The following is a 16,598-nucleotide window of genomic DNA, read 5'->3' as shown; positions in this document are numbered from 1 at the left end:
TACTCATTCAACTTTACACATAATTTTGTGTTTTGTTTGAATAAATATGTTTATATATTAATTCTCGTGGCTAGAATGGAATTTCAGACAGTTTTTAAATGGTAATAGAGATTGTAGCAATCTAGTTATTGTGAGATGACAAAATACGCAACAAAGAATACCAGCAGAGAAAGGAAAATTACTACTTCAGTAGCTCCTTAACATAATTTTTATAAACTGTGCAAATGTTTAACGTAAATGGTGATAACTACAGAGCAGAAATGAGCAGTTGAGGATGGGACAAATTAAAGTCAGTGGGAAAGGTTAAAAAAAAAAAAACCACTTGAAATTTTTGGTGCCTAACACTAATGGTCCATCTGTAGAAAACTCCATTAGTATGATGTATGAATGTCTTTTTTTTTAATGTTTAAAATGTGTTGTCTACTTATTAATTTAATTAAAATGCAGGGACACCTGGGTGGCTCAGTCTGTTAAGCGTCTGTTTTCAGCTCAGGTCATGATCCCAGGGTCCTGGGATCAAGCCCCACGTTGGGCTCTCTGCACAGCAGAGAGTCTGCTTCTCCCTCTCACTCGCCCTGTGTGTTCTCCTTCTCTCTCTCAAATAAATAAATGAAATATTTAAAAAATAATAATTTAAATAAAATGTAGATCAAAGCAAAAATAAACATCTAAAACTAGTGTGATTTTTTTTAAATAATGGAAAATATATTATTATTTTCTTCCTCTTCTCTGTGTCAGCAATGAAAGTTATATAGTAATTATATGTCTATAAAATATAATTGCTTAACTATTGTTTATAGCACTATTATTATAAGAGTAAGAATGACTTACTCTATTTATAATAAATTAGGGGGTTCTCTTTGACCTCAAATTTGCCACAACTTAGAAGTTTACTGATTTTATCAATAGCTTTGGTGTTTTTTTTATCTGGCCCTCCAGTATTTTGAAACACTGACAGTATGATATACTCATAAGTGCCTTGTTGGTTATCTGTCTCCTTTAAAAACATCTATTTTAAGTTCATGTTGAAATCATACATAATCTTCTGATGACAGCACAGCAGTAGAAACTGTGCCTTGTTCTCTGGTGAGGAGACTACTTTTGTTTGTTATGTATTTATGTACATATTATTCCAGACCAATTGATAATAATTCATGTACAGTAGTCAATCCATGACACGTGACAGTTGCTGCTCCAAGCCACATATGTTTTATATTAAGAATTTAAGACTATACTTGTTCAGACATTTAACTGTACCGGATTCCTTCTTAGCCACTTAATTAGCTACTTTATTAATTATTTGGTTGAAACCAAATAATTAATCATTGAGGTCAAAGTGGATAATTCTAAAAAACAAAACAGATAATCCTTACATACTTTAAATATTTTATTTTAACTTAATATATATTCATTTGCCAATCATCTATAAGACTAAGGCTTTTATTGGTGTAAGGATTCTTTCAAGTTCCACATTTCCTACTTTGGATGAATTATTCTACAGTGCATTCTGTGTAATTTTCACTTTAGGGGTGCCTGGCTGGCTTAGTCAGTAGAGCATGTGATTCTTAAACTCAGGGTCATAAGTTTGAGTCTCAGGTTTGGGGTAGAGATTACTTTAAAAAAAATTTTTTTTTTTTTTACTTTCCACTTTAGTTTTGTTTGAAACACAGCAATTTCATAGATAATTTCACAATAGTGTAAGAGCAGAAATTTGCTAGATTTTTATGGCTTTCCCACCCAGTCTTTTTATATCTGTCTCGTTCACATAAATTTGACAGCAGGCTTTAACAACTTGCCTTTATTCAATCTTTCCAAAGCAGTCACTTTAATTTTCATAGAAATGACAACCCTCTTTTGTGTTTCACCTATTTACCTAATTGTTCATTAAGTTACTACATTAGGTTTAAGGACAGAGTTGATAAGAATTCACCTCAACTAGTGAGAGCAAAAATTTGTAAATACAGAATAAAATGAAGAGCCATGGGTATTCAGCATGCCTCAGGCATCTGTTAACTTGTTTACAGAGGAATAGAGATCTTTGGCTAACCTGGGAAACTATTATGTGAAGGTCAAAGAGCTTCCTTTATTTTTGTTCATAGTCTTTTTGCACAGTTACACTCAACTCTCAAACAATATACCATTTTGTATAGCTCATTTTTGTGTTTTTTCTTCAATTTAGGAATAAATCAAACTATTTCAAGATTATCCATGCAGATTTTTAATACCTATTTCTTTTTCAGCTGGAATTATTTATAGATTAATTTATGGTTTAGAATCTTGGGTGCCTGGGTGGCTCAGTGGTTGAGCATCTGCCTTTGGCTCAGGTAGTGATCCCGGGGTCCCAGGATCCAGTCCCACTTTGGGCTCCCTGCAGGGAGCCTGCTTCTCCCTCTGCCTGCATCTCCACCTCTCTGTCTCTAGTAAATAAATAAAATCTTTAAGAAACAAATGGCTTAGAATCTTGAGGATCGGGTGCTTGGGTGACTCAGTTGGTTAACGGTCTTCCTGAGCTCAGATCATGATCCCAGAGTCCTGGAATCAAGTCCCACATCCGGCTTCCTGCCCTGTGGGGAGCATGCTTCTCCATTTCCTGTTCCCCCTTCTTAACTGGCTCTCTCTCATTCATAAATAAATAAATAAATAAATAAATAAAAATCTTTTTAGATATCTTGAGGGCTTTGCTATCTCTAAGCATTTGAAATTGGAATATTCTAAACTGGTATCTCATTTTTTTTAACATTCCTCTAAAAGTGTCATAAGACTTTTTTTTTTTTTAGTAAATGAGAAAATACCGAAGAAAAGAAACAAACACAATGTTTTATACTATCTGGAGAATACCTACCCAACCGATGGAGATAAAAAGATGCCAAAGAGGATTACAGGGAACCTGGGTAGCTCAGTCAGTTGAGCAGCCCTAACTCTTGATTTTGTTTGAGGTGATAGTCTTGGGGTCCTGGGATCCAGTCTGCGCCAGGCTCCATGGGAGTCCACTTGAGGATTCTCTCTCCCTCTGCCTCTGTCTCTTCCCTGTTTGTATGCGCAGGTGCATGCACGCTCTCTTTCTCAAATAAATAGATCTTTTAAAAAAACTGAAGGGCACCTGTGTGACTCAGTCAGTTAAGCATCTTGCCTTCAACTCAGGTCACGATCCTAGGGTCCTGGGATCAAACCCCACATCAGGCTCATGCTCTTTGGGCAGCCTGCTTCTCTTCCCTCTGTGTCCACCCCCCACCTCCCTGCTTGTGCATTCTCTCTCTCTCTCAAATATACATACTAAGCATACTGTTGTGATAGTTGTTGTGGATCAGTACTTGCTTTGTATGTTAGAGTATTTTATATAATCTTATTACTTATTCTAAACACTCTCTGAATAGACTCTATATAGTTCTATCATTTGAATAAAGTTCATAATAAAGTTGAAAAGGAACACAGGCCATCTGCCTCCTATCCTGAGACTAATAATGCAGGAAAAGACAGAAAACTAATATTCCTTTTTCTCTGTTGCTCTACAGACATAAGCTACTATTTGTTCTTGTTAATATTTTCTAGACACTGTGCTAAATACTTTTAAGACATATCTCATTTAGTCATACATTACTTTTGCAGGGATAGCTATTAATATTCTCATTTTACACATGGGGAATTTAAAGCAAAGTGTTAATGTAATCTGACCAAAGTCACCCAGCTAGTAAATGACAGAGATTAGATTTGGTGAGATTTTCTAAGGTAATTTACATAAGGGTAGAGTGATATAGAAATAGAAAAGAGTTTTTTAGAAACATGAGAAAAGAGCTGAAGACCTTCATGGAAGAGAACAATTATTAACAAGTCCCAGAAAACTAAAGTGTATACTGTGAGCATAAACAAAATCATGACCACTGACTTCTTCCCCCAAAAAAGTTAGAATGTAGCCTATTGTGTTCATAGATCTATCCAACAAGCTGCAATGTAATAGTAGATTACCCAGTAGATTAATAGTAGACATCAATCCCTTTCATCCCTTCCCAATGGCAGTATATTACCCTCAGAAGCAGAACAAATATGAAATGGAGGAAACGCATATTGGGACCTGGAAGAAGAATCTAGGAGAGATAATCAAGGAAGTATTTGGGAGAAAAAAAATCACAGGACTGTGGGTGAAAGTTAACAGTGGCAAAGAAAGAGGCAAAATAGTGTTAGCCATGATTTGCTTCTGATTATACTCCTCTGTGTAACCATTTCCCCCTTTTAAAATCAGAATCATTGCTTTCTTGTACTGCTGACTTTATTAAATCAAAACCCCCTTTGTATTCAGTTTAAATTTGTGTATAAATTCACAAGTATATCTATGTTCTACATAGGAGCAGAACCCTTTGCTGATTTATATTTTCCATGTCCGAACATCTTTTAGAAATCCAGTGAGACCTAAAAATAATTACTTAAAAACATATTCTCTAATGACATTTAGAATTTGATTTAATAAAATATTTAAAGGGAAAAAGAAAGGGAAGAGAGGAGATGAAACAAATGTGGCAAAATTTCAATAATTAACTCTGGGTGATGGGCTTGTAAGCATTCTTTGTACTCGTCTCTTATTTGGATATGCTTGAATTTTTCATCAATAAAAATCATTTTATTACATACTCTCATCTCTACAATAGAAAAGCATAACTAATACTCTAGTGAAGGAAGACTCATTACTAAATTTTCTGAGTGATACTAATGGCAAGGGCATCAGTAGGGGGGTTATATAACAGTGTTAAAAACACCGCAGAGATGGGGCACTTGGATGGCTCAATTGGTTTAAGCATCTGCCTTCTCTCAGGTCATGATCCCAAGGCCCTGGGATGGAGCCCTAAGGCTGGGCTTCCTGCTCAGAGGGGAGTCTGCTTTTTCCTCCCCCTGCACCTGTGCACTTTGTCTTCTTCCCTCTCAAATAAATGAAATTTTTTTTAAGATTTTATTTATTCATAAGAGACACAGAGAGAGGCAGAGACACGGGTAGAGAGAGAAGCAGGCTCCATGCAGAGAGCCCAATGTGGGACTGGATCCCGGGACTCCAGGGTCACGCCCCAAGCCAAAGGCAGACACTTATCCACTGAACCACCCAGGCGTCCCTAAATAAAATCTTAAAAAAAAAAAAAAAAAAAAAAAAACACAGCAGAGAAGAAATAACCTTGTGTACTTTGACATTAAAGAAAAATGTGACCCCAAAACTAAAATTGTAACAGTTTTTCTGAGACTTCCACTTTTGTTTCTAAAGATTTATTTACCTCTTTCAGAGAAAGAGCACACTGGAGAACTTGAGGGGGTGGGTGGCAGAAGAAGGAAAGAGAAATTCAAGCAGAGTCCACTCTGAGCACGTAGCCTGACATGGGGCTTGATCCTGCTACCATGAGATCATGACCTGAGTGAAAACTAAGAGTCACTTTACCAACTGAGCCACCCAAGTGTCCCTGATACTTCTACTTTTAAAAAAGAATGTTGACAAAAACATGAAAGGAGGAATCTATACAGATTACCTTAAGGAGCTTTTAGGCATCCTCCACACCAGTGGTTTCCAGCATATATAAAGAATATATAATTTCATAAGTAAAAAGTACTATTTGTTAGAATACATACACACTACTGATTTTCAAGTATATGAAGCTATTTGATGTGGTTAATAAAACACAAATTCAAAAAGCATTCCTGAATTCTTTATAGTTTTTCATGATGATATGTATATATTTGCTTAATGCACTGATACTAAAATTACAGCAGCTGTCATATGGAAATCTCAAATAGTTTTATGTTTTATGTAAAATTAGGAATTAGGGACGCCTGGGTGGCTCAATGGTTAAGTGCCTGCCTTCAGCCCAGGGAATGATCCTGCGGTCCCAGGATCGAGTCCCACATCGGGCTCCCTGCATGGAGCCTCCTTCTCTCTCTGCTTGTGTCTCTGCCTCTCTGTGTCTATCATGTATAAATAAAATATTTAAATAAATAAATAAATAAATAAATAAATAAATAAATAAATAGAATTAAGAATTATTACTGCACTCTCATGGTACCTCTTCTCTTTCTGTGTATTGACGTGTATTTCTAGGGGTTGGTGTGTGCCGGATTGGCTGACATGGCCAGACCTGCAGAGAAACTCAGCACAGCTCAATCTGCTGTTTTGATGGCCACAGGTAAGTTAAATATTTTCTGTATTCCATGTAGGACATGTGACATATTTATTTTGTTTTACATCAATTTATTTAATAGCTTAAAGTTTTAAGCACATATACACACTCAAACATACACACACATACCAAGAAATTAACGGTTTACTCTGGGAAATTATTATACATGGAGAAGGCAGAAGAGAATTACTATGAATAAGTACCTGCATGGATTTTTGTTTTTTAAGTTTTTGCCATGAACCTATTTTATAAGTAGGAAAAAGTTAATAAACATTTGCTCTGTAAATATTCCCTGTTGATGTAAGAATTAAATATTTTGTGTAACACTGAATCATAACAACTTTATGAAAGACTCAAAGTACAGCATTTCTTTTTCCTTTATCCTACATTATGTTATCATGGTCTTATGTATAATTATCTTACTCTAATATTGAATGTTCAAAAGATATTGCGGCAGTACGCATGCTTTTTAAAAAATATTTTGTTTCTGTGGCACCTGGGTGGCTCAGCAGTTGAGCACCTGCCTTCGGCTCAGGGCGTGATCCCAGGGTCTGGGATCGAGTCCCACCCACATCAGGCTCCTTGTGGGGAGCCTGCTTCTCCCTCTACCTGTGTCTCTGCCTGTCTCTCTGTGTCTCTCATGAATAAATAAGTAAAATCTTCTAAAATAAATAAAAACAAAAACTTTTAAAAATTAAACAAATATTTTGTTTCAACAGGGTTTATTTGGTCGAGATACTCACTTGTAATTATTCCCAAAAACTGGAGTCTGTTTGCTGTTAATTTCTTTGTGGGTGCAGCAGGAGCTTCTCAGCTCTTCCGTATCTGGAGGTAAGCCTATCAAAGGTGTTAAAAAGAAAAATCTGCCTCAGAAGCCACCCAGATGGCAATGCCTTTTTTTTTTTTTTAGATTCATGTATAATGATAAGATGGGATATGCCTAAAGCAGAAATTTATAGAAAAGTCAAGGGGTTTAAGTTAAGTGTGTTAAGCAATATGTTTGCTATCTAGGTTTTAAATCTGTCTGTGTATTATATCTAGATATGTAGCCCTTTCATAGAATCTTCTAAGACAACATACACAACTTATGAAATATTAAGTAATTTCCTCCGTGAATCTTTTATCATTATACATAATAAAATGGGACCTAAATGTGTATGGTTATGTGGTATTGGAAATGATCTTTAGAGTAAGCTGCTGGTCCTGTCAGAAAGTGTTCCAGGAACATTTGGAAGTTTTTAAAACTGTTTATAGGGCATCCCTCATTTTATTTCATTTCACTCCATTGTTCTTCATAGATATTGCACATTTTCACAAATTGAGGGTTTGTGGCAACCCTGCACCTAGCAAGTATCGACACCATTTCCCCAATAGCATTTGCTCCCTTTATGTCTGTTGTGTGTCACATTTTGGTAATTCTCACAATATTTCAAAAATTATTTTTAAAAAATTTTTTTACATTTGTTTTTATTTAAGTTCGATTTGCCAACGTATAGTAACACCCAGTGTTCATCCCATCAAGTGCCCTCCTCAGTGCACCCCAATCCCCACCCACCTCCCCTTCTGCAACCCTTTGTTTCCCAGAGTTAGGAGTCTCTCATGGTTTGTCTCCCTCTCTAATTTTTCCCACTCAGTTTCCCTCCTTTTCCTTATAATCCCTTTCACTATTTCTTATATTCTGCATATGAGTGAAGCCATATGATGATTGTCCTCTGATTGACTTATTTCACTCAGCATAATACCCTCCAGTTCCATGCATGTCGAAGCAAATGGTGGGTATTCATCCTTTCTGATGGCTGAGTAGTATTCATTATAATATTTGTTATAGATGATTTATGATCACTGATCTTTGATGTTACCACTGTCATTGTTTGGGGTGGGCACCACAAACCATGCCCCCCATAAGACAGTGAGTGAGCTTAACTGATAAATGTGTGTGTTCTGACTGTGCCACCGACCAGCCATTCCCCATCTCTCTCCCTCCTCAGATCTCCCTATTCCCTGAGATGCAGTAATACTAAAAATAGGCCAATTAATAAGCCTGCAGTATGCCTCTAAGAGTTCAATTGAAAGGAAAGAGTTGTACATCTCTCACTTTAAAACAAAAGCTAGAAATAAGTTTAGTGAGGAAGGCATGTTGAAAGCCAACAAGACAGGCCAAAAGGTGGCCTCTCGTGCTGAACATTTAAGTTGTGAATGCAAAGGAACATTCTGGAAGGAAATTAAAATGCTACTCTAGTGAATATATGATTGATAAGAAAGTGAATGGCCTATCACTGATCTGGAGAAAGTGTTAGTGATCTGGATGGAAGATCAAACAACCACAACATTCCCTTAAGCCTAAACCCAATCCAAAGTAATATCCTCACTCTCTTCAATTCTGTGAAACTCAGAGAGATGAAGAGGCTGCAGAAGAAAAATCTGAAGCCAATAGAGATTGGTTCATGTGTTTCAAGGAAAAGCCATCTCCATAACACACAAGTACAAAGTGAAACAGCAAGTGCTGATGTAGAAGCTACAGCAAATTATCCAGAAGATTTACCAGATTAAGTAATGAAGGTAGCTACAGCAAACAACAAATCTTCAGTGTAGGTGAAACAACTTTATATTGGAAGAAGATGCCATCCAGGACTTTCATAGTTAGAAGTCAATACCTGGCTTTAAGGCTTTGAAGGACAGTCTGACTCTCTTGCTAGGGGCTGATGCAGCTGATGACTTGAAGTTAAAGCCAGTGCTCATTTACCATTCTGAGAATCCTAAAGACCTAAGAATAAATAATAGTAAATCTCCTCTGCCTGTGCCCTATAAATTGACAACACATCTGTTCACAACATGGTTTATTGAATATTTTAAACCCATTGTTGAGACCCAGTGCTCAGGGGAAAACGGTTCCTTTCAAATATTTCTGCTCGTTGACAATGTGCCTTGTCACCCAAGAGCTCTAATGAAGATGTACGGCAAGATTAGTGTTGTTTTCATCCTGCTAAGACAACAGCCATTCTGCAGCCCATGAATCAAGGAGTCATTTCAATTTTCATGTCTTCTTATTTAAGAAATATATTTTGTAAGGCCATAGACTGTAATTCCTCTGATGGATCTGGTCAAAGTAAATTGAAAACCTTCTGGAAAGGATTCCCTATTTTAGATGCCACTAGGAACATTTGTGATTCATGGGAAGAAGTCAAAATATCACTGTGAACGGGAGTTTGGAAGGAATTGATTCCAACCCTCATAGATGACTGAGGGGTTCAAGACATCACTGCGGGAAATAACTGCAAATGTGGTAGAAATAGCAAGAGAACTAAGTATGAGAAGTGGAGCCTGAAGATGAAACTGACTTGCCACAATCTCAGGATCAAACTTGAATGGATGAGGAGTTAATTCTTATGGATGAGCAAAAGAAAGTGTTTCTTGAGATAGAATCTTCTCCAGGTGAAGATTCTGTGAAGACTGCTGAAATGGCAACAAAGAATTCAGAATATTGCATAAACTTAGTTGATAAAGCAGCAGCAGAGTTTGAAAGGATCGATTCCAATTTTGAAAGAAATTCTTCTGTGGTAAGATGCTGTCAAATGGCATTGTTGCTACAGAGAAATCATGTGTAAAAGAAAGAGTTAATTGACATGACAACTTCGTTGTTGCCCTGTTTTAAGAAACTGTCACTGCCACCCCAGTCTTCACAACCACCACCCTGGTCAGTCAACAGCCATCAACATTGAGGCAAGACCCTCCACCAGCAAAAAGATTACGACTCACTGAAAACATAGCTGGTGGTTAGCAATTTTTAGCAGTATTTTTAAATTAAGGTGTGTACTTCTTTCCTAGACATAATGCTGTTGCACACTTAATAGACTATAGTATAGTGTAAACATAACTTTTATATGCACCAGGAAACCAAAATATTCATTTGCTTGCAGTATTGTGATACTTGCTTTTATTGTGGTGGCCTGGGAACGAACCCACAATGTTTCCAAAATTTGCTTATATACTCAGTAGTTAACATTATTTGTCAGTGATTGGCTAGCATTCCGGAGTGAGCTCATCTTAGATAAAGGCTCTAGGTTTGTTTGAACTGCCTTTCTAAATTACAAGACAATGTTCTTTGGCTAAAAAAAAATTAAATGATCTCAATAAAGAAATAGAAAATACTCAGTTATAATTTACCTTCCTTTCAGAAGGCATCCTATTCTGCAGAGTATATTATATCTTGATTTTATTCATCTTTACTATCCCTGGGTTTATAATTCCATTCTTTCATAATCATCTAACAGTTTTAGAGCTTACTTATATTCCTATAAACTTTGATTTGTACAGTGATTTTATTCACGAGTATTTTTCTCAGCCACCATTTCATTCTAACTTTATCTTAACTCAGTAGTAGAGCTAAGAAAATGCTAAGTGCAACGTTCGGAACTATTTCTAAAGCAAAAACTCAGATGCAGTTTGACAAAAAGATTTTTGGCACCTCTCAGTCACAATAGCAGATTGGGAGATTTAATTAAAAATATAAATGTTGGACTCTGGAGCATTTAGAAGAACACTGTTGAGTATTTAAAATCAGAACTTTTTGAGGAATCTGGGAGGTATGGTAAACTTCATGGAATAAGTTACTTTTTGTGCTTGTAATCTCTACTCTTGTAATCTGGGAAGAATAATAAATGAAGCTCAGGGTGTTGTAGAAGCAAAAGACTATGGCTTTGTGGTTAATTTTTCTTTAGATTAATGAAAATGGAAATAGGACTTAGCTTTACTGTCCTGCTAACCCAGCTTTTACAAACTGCTAACAACCCAGTAGCCTGCCTGCATCACAAAAAATACATTTATTTTTAGTGATTAGACAGGATCCCATTCCCAATTTATTTTATTCTTAGGACAGATGTTTTGTAAGTATAAAATAAAAAGTTCTAGATGGCCACACTTTAGTAATTTTATCTATATGTTCACATATTTGTTTTCACTCTTATTACATAATTCAAGAATGAAAATATTCACCAAAATAATAGTTTTGTATAGGAAACTGTTGTCATACTTTTTGGCATTTAGAGGCTAGATGCAAATAAAATTCTTGAGTCACTTTCTATTCTGCCTGTTTCACACATGCCCCTGAGAAGATTGTAGTTCCCAATATATAGCCTCTTGACTAGTGAGAAAGAAGACATGGAATATACTTCCCATTCTTTTCCTATTAAACATTTATCTATTGTGATTCATAATTATTTTTCTTTCTGTTTCCTTTATAGATATAACCAAGAATTAAAAACTAAAGCAAACAAATAAGAGTTCCTGACCACCTGAACAATCTAGATGTGAACATAAACCACTGGGACTAATTTGATTTATAATTTGGCTGTTGATAAGGTGATATTAACTGTGCTACTGTTTGGAAGGCATAAAAAAATCAAACTGTAAACTGGGGGTTAATAGTTGATTCAACAGAAAAATAAAGCAAACTTTTAATAACAGTGTTTCTTTATATATGACTTAAGGAACTTATTTATGGATACGAGTAACATTCTTTTCTACCATTTGCCCATAATAAGTCATACTTGCTCCTTCTGTTCTAGTCTACCAGAGATGGTTAAAAGGTTAAATAATCTGTTGTACAGTGAAGGATGATGAAGTCCCTGGAAGTAAAAGGAAATAGAGCTAAAGAGAGTGAGAAGTGGATAATGGAATGGCTAGCAGTTCTTTAATAGCCACAGAGTAACAGAGGATCTCTGAGTTTTTGAATTACATTCCATAATTGATATAATGTGGCAGAAAAGGTTCTGGAGTCCTAAATTTGAATCCCAGCTCTGTGATTTGTAATCTATGACTTTGGGCAGATTAAAGTGTCTAGTAGAGTGCCCTGGACATAAGTCAGCCTTCTATAAACATTACGAATTTTATCCCTCTTATGAAGAGAGACAACATAGATTACTCTGTGCTAGAAATAATCAACAGTCTATTCAATTTGAGCTCCTGTTTAGAGTAGTGGATTTCCTTCTAAAAATTCTACAAGAGCCGGTCCTGAGTAGAACTGTAGTCAGAGGAATCACCAAAGCAAGTTATTTCTAAGTTTGAAGAAGCAATGACAAAAGAACTTTTAAAATACTGTATGTGATCAAAATCTGGCAGTTAGCAGGAAAAACCTTATACTTTATCAGTTATCCTTTCTCTTTAGTCCATCTTTGAGGAGGAAGGATTAGAGAATTTGACATAGGAAAAAGTGAAGAGGTCCTGAAGAGCCCAATTATCACTGCTTTCTTTGTATAACCATGCTGTTAAATTAGTTTGGCCTATGTGAACACACATGTGTATGTGTTTCCTACGGTTAAGCCTTTTTTTTCTGACCAAAACATTTAATTAACAAAAAATATTACAATAGCAGAGAAAATAATAATAACAATAAAGAGAAATTAGAAGAAGTGGGAGTTGGGGTAGAAGAAAATGCAAAGGCCGTGGTCCTTAAGAGACCAACACTCCGGCTGAGCTGGACTTAAACCCCGCCCCTTCTGAGTTCTCCTTGGCTGCTGGCTTCTCATCTTCCCCCATGAGACGAATGTTGTACTCTTCCTGGAATTCATTTAGTCCTCTTCCCTTTGCCTGAAGCTGCTGTGTGAATGTCTCCATGATCTTCTGTATCTGCTACGTGTTGTTCTCCAAAGCAGGCAACACATCTTTGACAGTATGCTCCACCAGCACGCCTCTAGCACTTGCAAGCCCCATCTCTTAAGAAATATGACATAGACACAAAAGGTTTATTAAAATGTATATGTTGAACTGATATTTCCTTTTCATTAAAACCTGCTCTTTCCTGGGACACCTGGGTGGCTCAGTGGTTGAACATCTGCCTTCAGCTCAGAGTGTGATTCCCAGGGTCCTGGGCTCAAGTCCCACATCAGCTTCTTGCTGGGAGCCTGTTTCTCCCTCTGTCTGTGTCTCTGCCTCTCTCTCTGTGTCTCTCATGAATAAATAAAATCTTAAAAAAATAATAAAATAAAATAAAAACCTGCTCTTTCCTATGAGTTCTCCTAAGCCCCACTTGTCAGTCAAACTATTTATAGCAGTTAGATGCAATCACATTTCCTTTTGGTTCTCAGAAGTTCCATTGACAGACTACCGGCTCATGCTTTCTTTATGCCCCAAAACATTCATCCACTCCATTATTGAATCTTAAAAATTAAATGACTCTAATAAGTTTCCAATAAAAAAAATTCTTACCACTTGAAACACATAGTCCACGACCAGTTTCACAACTACTCTCAAAAACTTAGAATTTATATGCTAGAAGTCCTTACTACCAGTATAGGTACTGAAGTCCATAAAAGTACATTTCACAATGGTACAGATCACTTGATCGGTCTAATTGAGTTGATTTCTATATCAAAATTTCTAACCAGCCCTTACTGAAAGCTTTATTAGGTAAGTCCTCAATGCGAGGTCTAACAGGCCTGGGTTTCAATTCAACTCTGGTACATATTAACTGTGAGATCTTATTAATCTTTGTCTCTGGGCTTTAGTATTTTTAAGAGTAAAATGGAAATATGAAAGTATTTACGTAATAGGATTGTTATAAAGACTAATTGAAATAATGTTTTAACTCAGGACTTGGTCGATGATGGGTGTAAAATTAGATATAGGAAGTTTCAGGATTAGTACTTTCTTATACCAAAGTATATCTGCAAAAAGGGTATAAACTGTGTTAACCTATTTGCACACTTTCTGGGGTCGTAGCTATTGGAACTCTTAAGATTTTCATAGGCTAAATCAGAAAACATGCTGCTTGTGATGTGGGGCCAGAAGCAGGGCGGAAAGTGCTCAGGAAGAGATAATTCTTTAAAAAAAAAAAAAAAAGATAAATTCTTTAGCCTATCTTTTTTGTGGTTTGGCATTCATTTCAAAGAAATATTGATCCAAAGTACATCAGTGCTGTCATTTCTCCATAGTAAACAGGTTGTCTTTTTTTTTAAGTTGTTCAAATGATGGTGAAAGGTTGAATCTTAACAAGTATTGACCTCAAATCCCAGGTTCCTCTCCATGAAGGAAAACAGTTTCTACTGGAGCTTGTTTATATGATGAAACAAAAATAGAAAGCACTGGTATTAAGATGGGCTTTCTCCCTAAGGGGTCTGTTTAATTACATGAGGTATGATTCTAATTATATTAAGACTGGTTTCCACAACTAACATCACAAAATTTTCTCAAGAAAATATAATTAAATTAATCTCTTTTCTCCCTAAGACAACTGTGTTTTACAATATTTTGAAACACAGTAAATTTAATGATAGGGCTGGACTCATCTTGAGAATGATTACTTACTTTTAAAGTTCAACTTTTTTAAATTCAAGTTTTACATATGTGTCACTAAATGTTAATTGTAGTTGTGACATATATAAGAAGAGCTAGAAAATCAAAACAGGATTTAAGAAGAAAAATTTACCTCACAAAAATCCCTAAAGTACTAAATATTTAACTGATAAATTTCACGGTCCTGATAAAAGCCATAATTATTACTAACCAAAATTGGGTGTTTGCTTATTCAGGAGATATATGGCTTTATGATAATCACCCACTAACTATTGCCTAATTTCAACCCCCCTCTACTAGGTCAGAGAAAGAGTTATGAAAACTACTTTGGGGCCATCAGTCTCCCTGACCCTTGCCCCACATGTCTGGATGGAGAACGTGAACCAGCCAGTCCATGTAGGAGTAAGAGGCCACTGGGACTGGTGGGGGAGGGGGGACCATGCCAGCCAATCAGAGGCACAGTTAGTGAGCGTGAAACAATGAGCTTCTGATGAGGGTGTGGTCTGGAAAACGGCTTTTAGACAAAACTGTCATTTTATGGGTCAGCTATAGATGGACATGGCACTTCTGCTGTCTTCAGAATAATGTCACCCCGGTCCCTTTTCTGTTTTCTGCACTCCTGAAACATCTGGTACCTGATCTAGGCTCTGGCTTTCCCTCAGCCCTGGAGAAAGAGGAGGTATGTGGCATCCCAGTAGGAAGAATGGTTGCAAAGGTGAAGGTGAGGTCACCCCTCTGGGAAGAAGACAGGTACTGGCTTAGAGGAAAGTGGGAAGTCCTTGAGCTAGGAATCCTAGAGAGATGATAGGTAGGTGGGTAGGTAGGTAGGTAGGTAGGTAGATGATATATAGATAGATTAGATAGATAGATAGATAGATAGATAGATAGATAGATAGATAGATAGATAAATAATGTAAATCTGTGTCAGTCAAATGAGGCTAGAAACTTGAAGTCTTAAATGTTGCCTCATCCTATTTATTCTGGATGCTCTATTTACCTGGCTTGCCGTCCTTATTTACCCCTTTCCTGCAACTTCTCGCATGATAGCCTTCTCTTTATCAGTCCTCAAACAGCAAATGCCAACTGTGTGAGGGGGTTGGTAGGAAATGCTGTGGAGGAAACAAGGTCATGTAGAACATGGTCTCTAAAACAGGAGTTTACAAATCACAGGAAGACATAAGCAGACCAATAGATAGGGAAGGATATCTAAATAGCAAATAAGGCACATACATTTATAACACTAAGCGCCCTCATAACTCAGAGGAAAAGTTGCCTTGGCTAGAGTGGTCTGGCAAGATTTCCTAACAACATTATCCCTTTAAGTTCAGAGTATCTCCTCTTTGGGCTCTTATAAAGCCTGATTTGACATAGCAGTGAAAAACTGGATGAAAGCCGAAATCTGTTAGAAGTTTTTAAAAGAGATGTTTAGAGAAACCATGATGGATATAATTGATCTTTAATTTCATTTTCATTTTCAGATACTGCTGAGTATTAACTAGAATGAAGCCATGCACTCCTTCCTTCTTTCAGGGAACTCTTTCTTAAATATATCTTTCAGGCCTCACCCACCTGCTTACTCTTTCAGCCTTTCAGATATCCTCATTCCTCAGTGCATTCATGCACCCTCAGTGCCTGCTCTTTTCGAGCTCTCTTCTTGATTATGATTGAGTTGGCCAAATAATTGATGACAGTGCCATCAATATGTATTGGAAGTACTCTAAGATTAAATACATCTTTTCACCAGGTCTTTATGACCTATATCCCCAAAGTGTCATAAAACAAATGAATGTAGCAAGGTGTGGTAGAAAGAACATGAATGTTCAAATCCCACCGACCTGGGCTTTCCAGCTGTGGAAATCTCTCTGAACCTCAGTTTCTGTGTCTATAAAATGGGGATGGGGCCTACCTCACAGTGCTGTTTTGAGGCAACCTATGTAAAATGCTTCACATAAAGAGGTCTCAAATGTATGCACCACAAGTAAATATTAATCTAAAATAGAAATGTTCTGTTGTCTTCTGAGTGTTCATAAGACAAACATTTATTTTAGACATCTGTGTCTCTTCAGCTCATGGACAAATCATTTTCTTACTCTAGTTTCTCTCATAAATAGTAGCCAAATGCATCTACTTTCTTTGTCTAGTAGTTATAAACTTAAAAAACTG

The 16,598-nt window shown here is 36.5% G+C and overlaps 2 protein-coding genes across 10 annotated transcripts in view; both read left to right on the top strand.

The window, feature by feature from the left end:
* The window catches only part of MPC2 (mitochondrial pyruvate carrier 2), a 28,775-nt gene extending 17,169 nt beyond the window's left edge, over nucleotides 1-11,606 (top strand). The window contains exons 3-5 of the mRNA XM_041752298.1: nucleotides 6,068-6,152; nucleotides 6,866-6,977; nucleotides 11,387-11,606. Coding sequence (XP_041608232.1) covers nucleotides 6,068-6,152; nucleotides 6,866-6,977; nucleotides 11,387-11,423 — 234 coding nt within the window. The 3' untranslated portion in view covers nucleotides 11,424-11,606. The remainder of the gene's footprint in view (nucleotides 1-6,067; nucleotides 6,153-6,865; nucleotides 6,978-11,386) is intronic.
* A 1,449-nt stretch (nucleotides 11,607-13,055) lies between these two features.
* ADCY10 (adenylate cyclase 10) overlaps nucleotides 13,056-16,598 on the top strand; it is an 85,953-nt gene continuing 82,410 nt past the window's right edge. For 8 of the 9 annotated variants that reach the window (XR_005989054.1, XR_005989053.1, XM_041763750.1 and 5 more), the window contains exon 1: nucleotides 13,056-15,114. The gene's annotated coding sequence lies outside the window, so the exon portion shown is untranslated. Of the gene's footprint in view, nucleotides 15,157-16,598 lie in introns of all 9 variants that reach the window. The other variant, XM_041763734.1, reaches the window with a different exon arrangement.

The sequence above is a fragment of the Vulpes lagopus genome, chromosome 1 (genome assembly GCF_018345385.1).
Source record: "Vulpes lagopus strain Blue_001 chromosome 1, ASM1834538v1, whole genome shotgun sequence".
Classification (NCBI taxonomy): Eukaryota; Metazoa; Chordata; class Mammalia; order Carnivora; family Canidae; genus Vulpes; species Vulpes lagopus.
The sequence above is the reverse complement of the archived record's forward strand: the minus strand, read 5'-3'. Positions and strand labels throughout refer to the sequence as shown.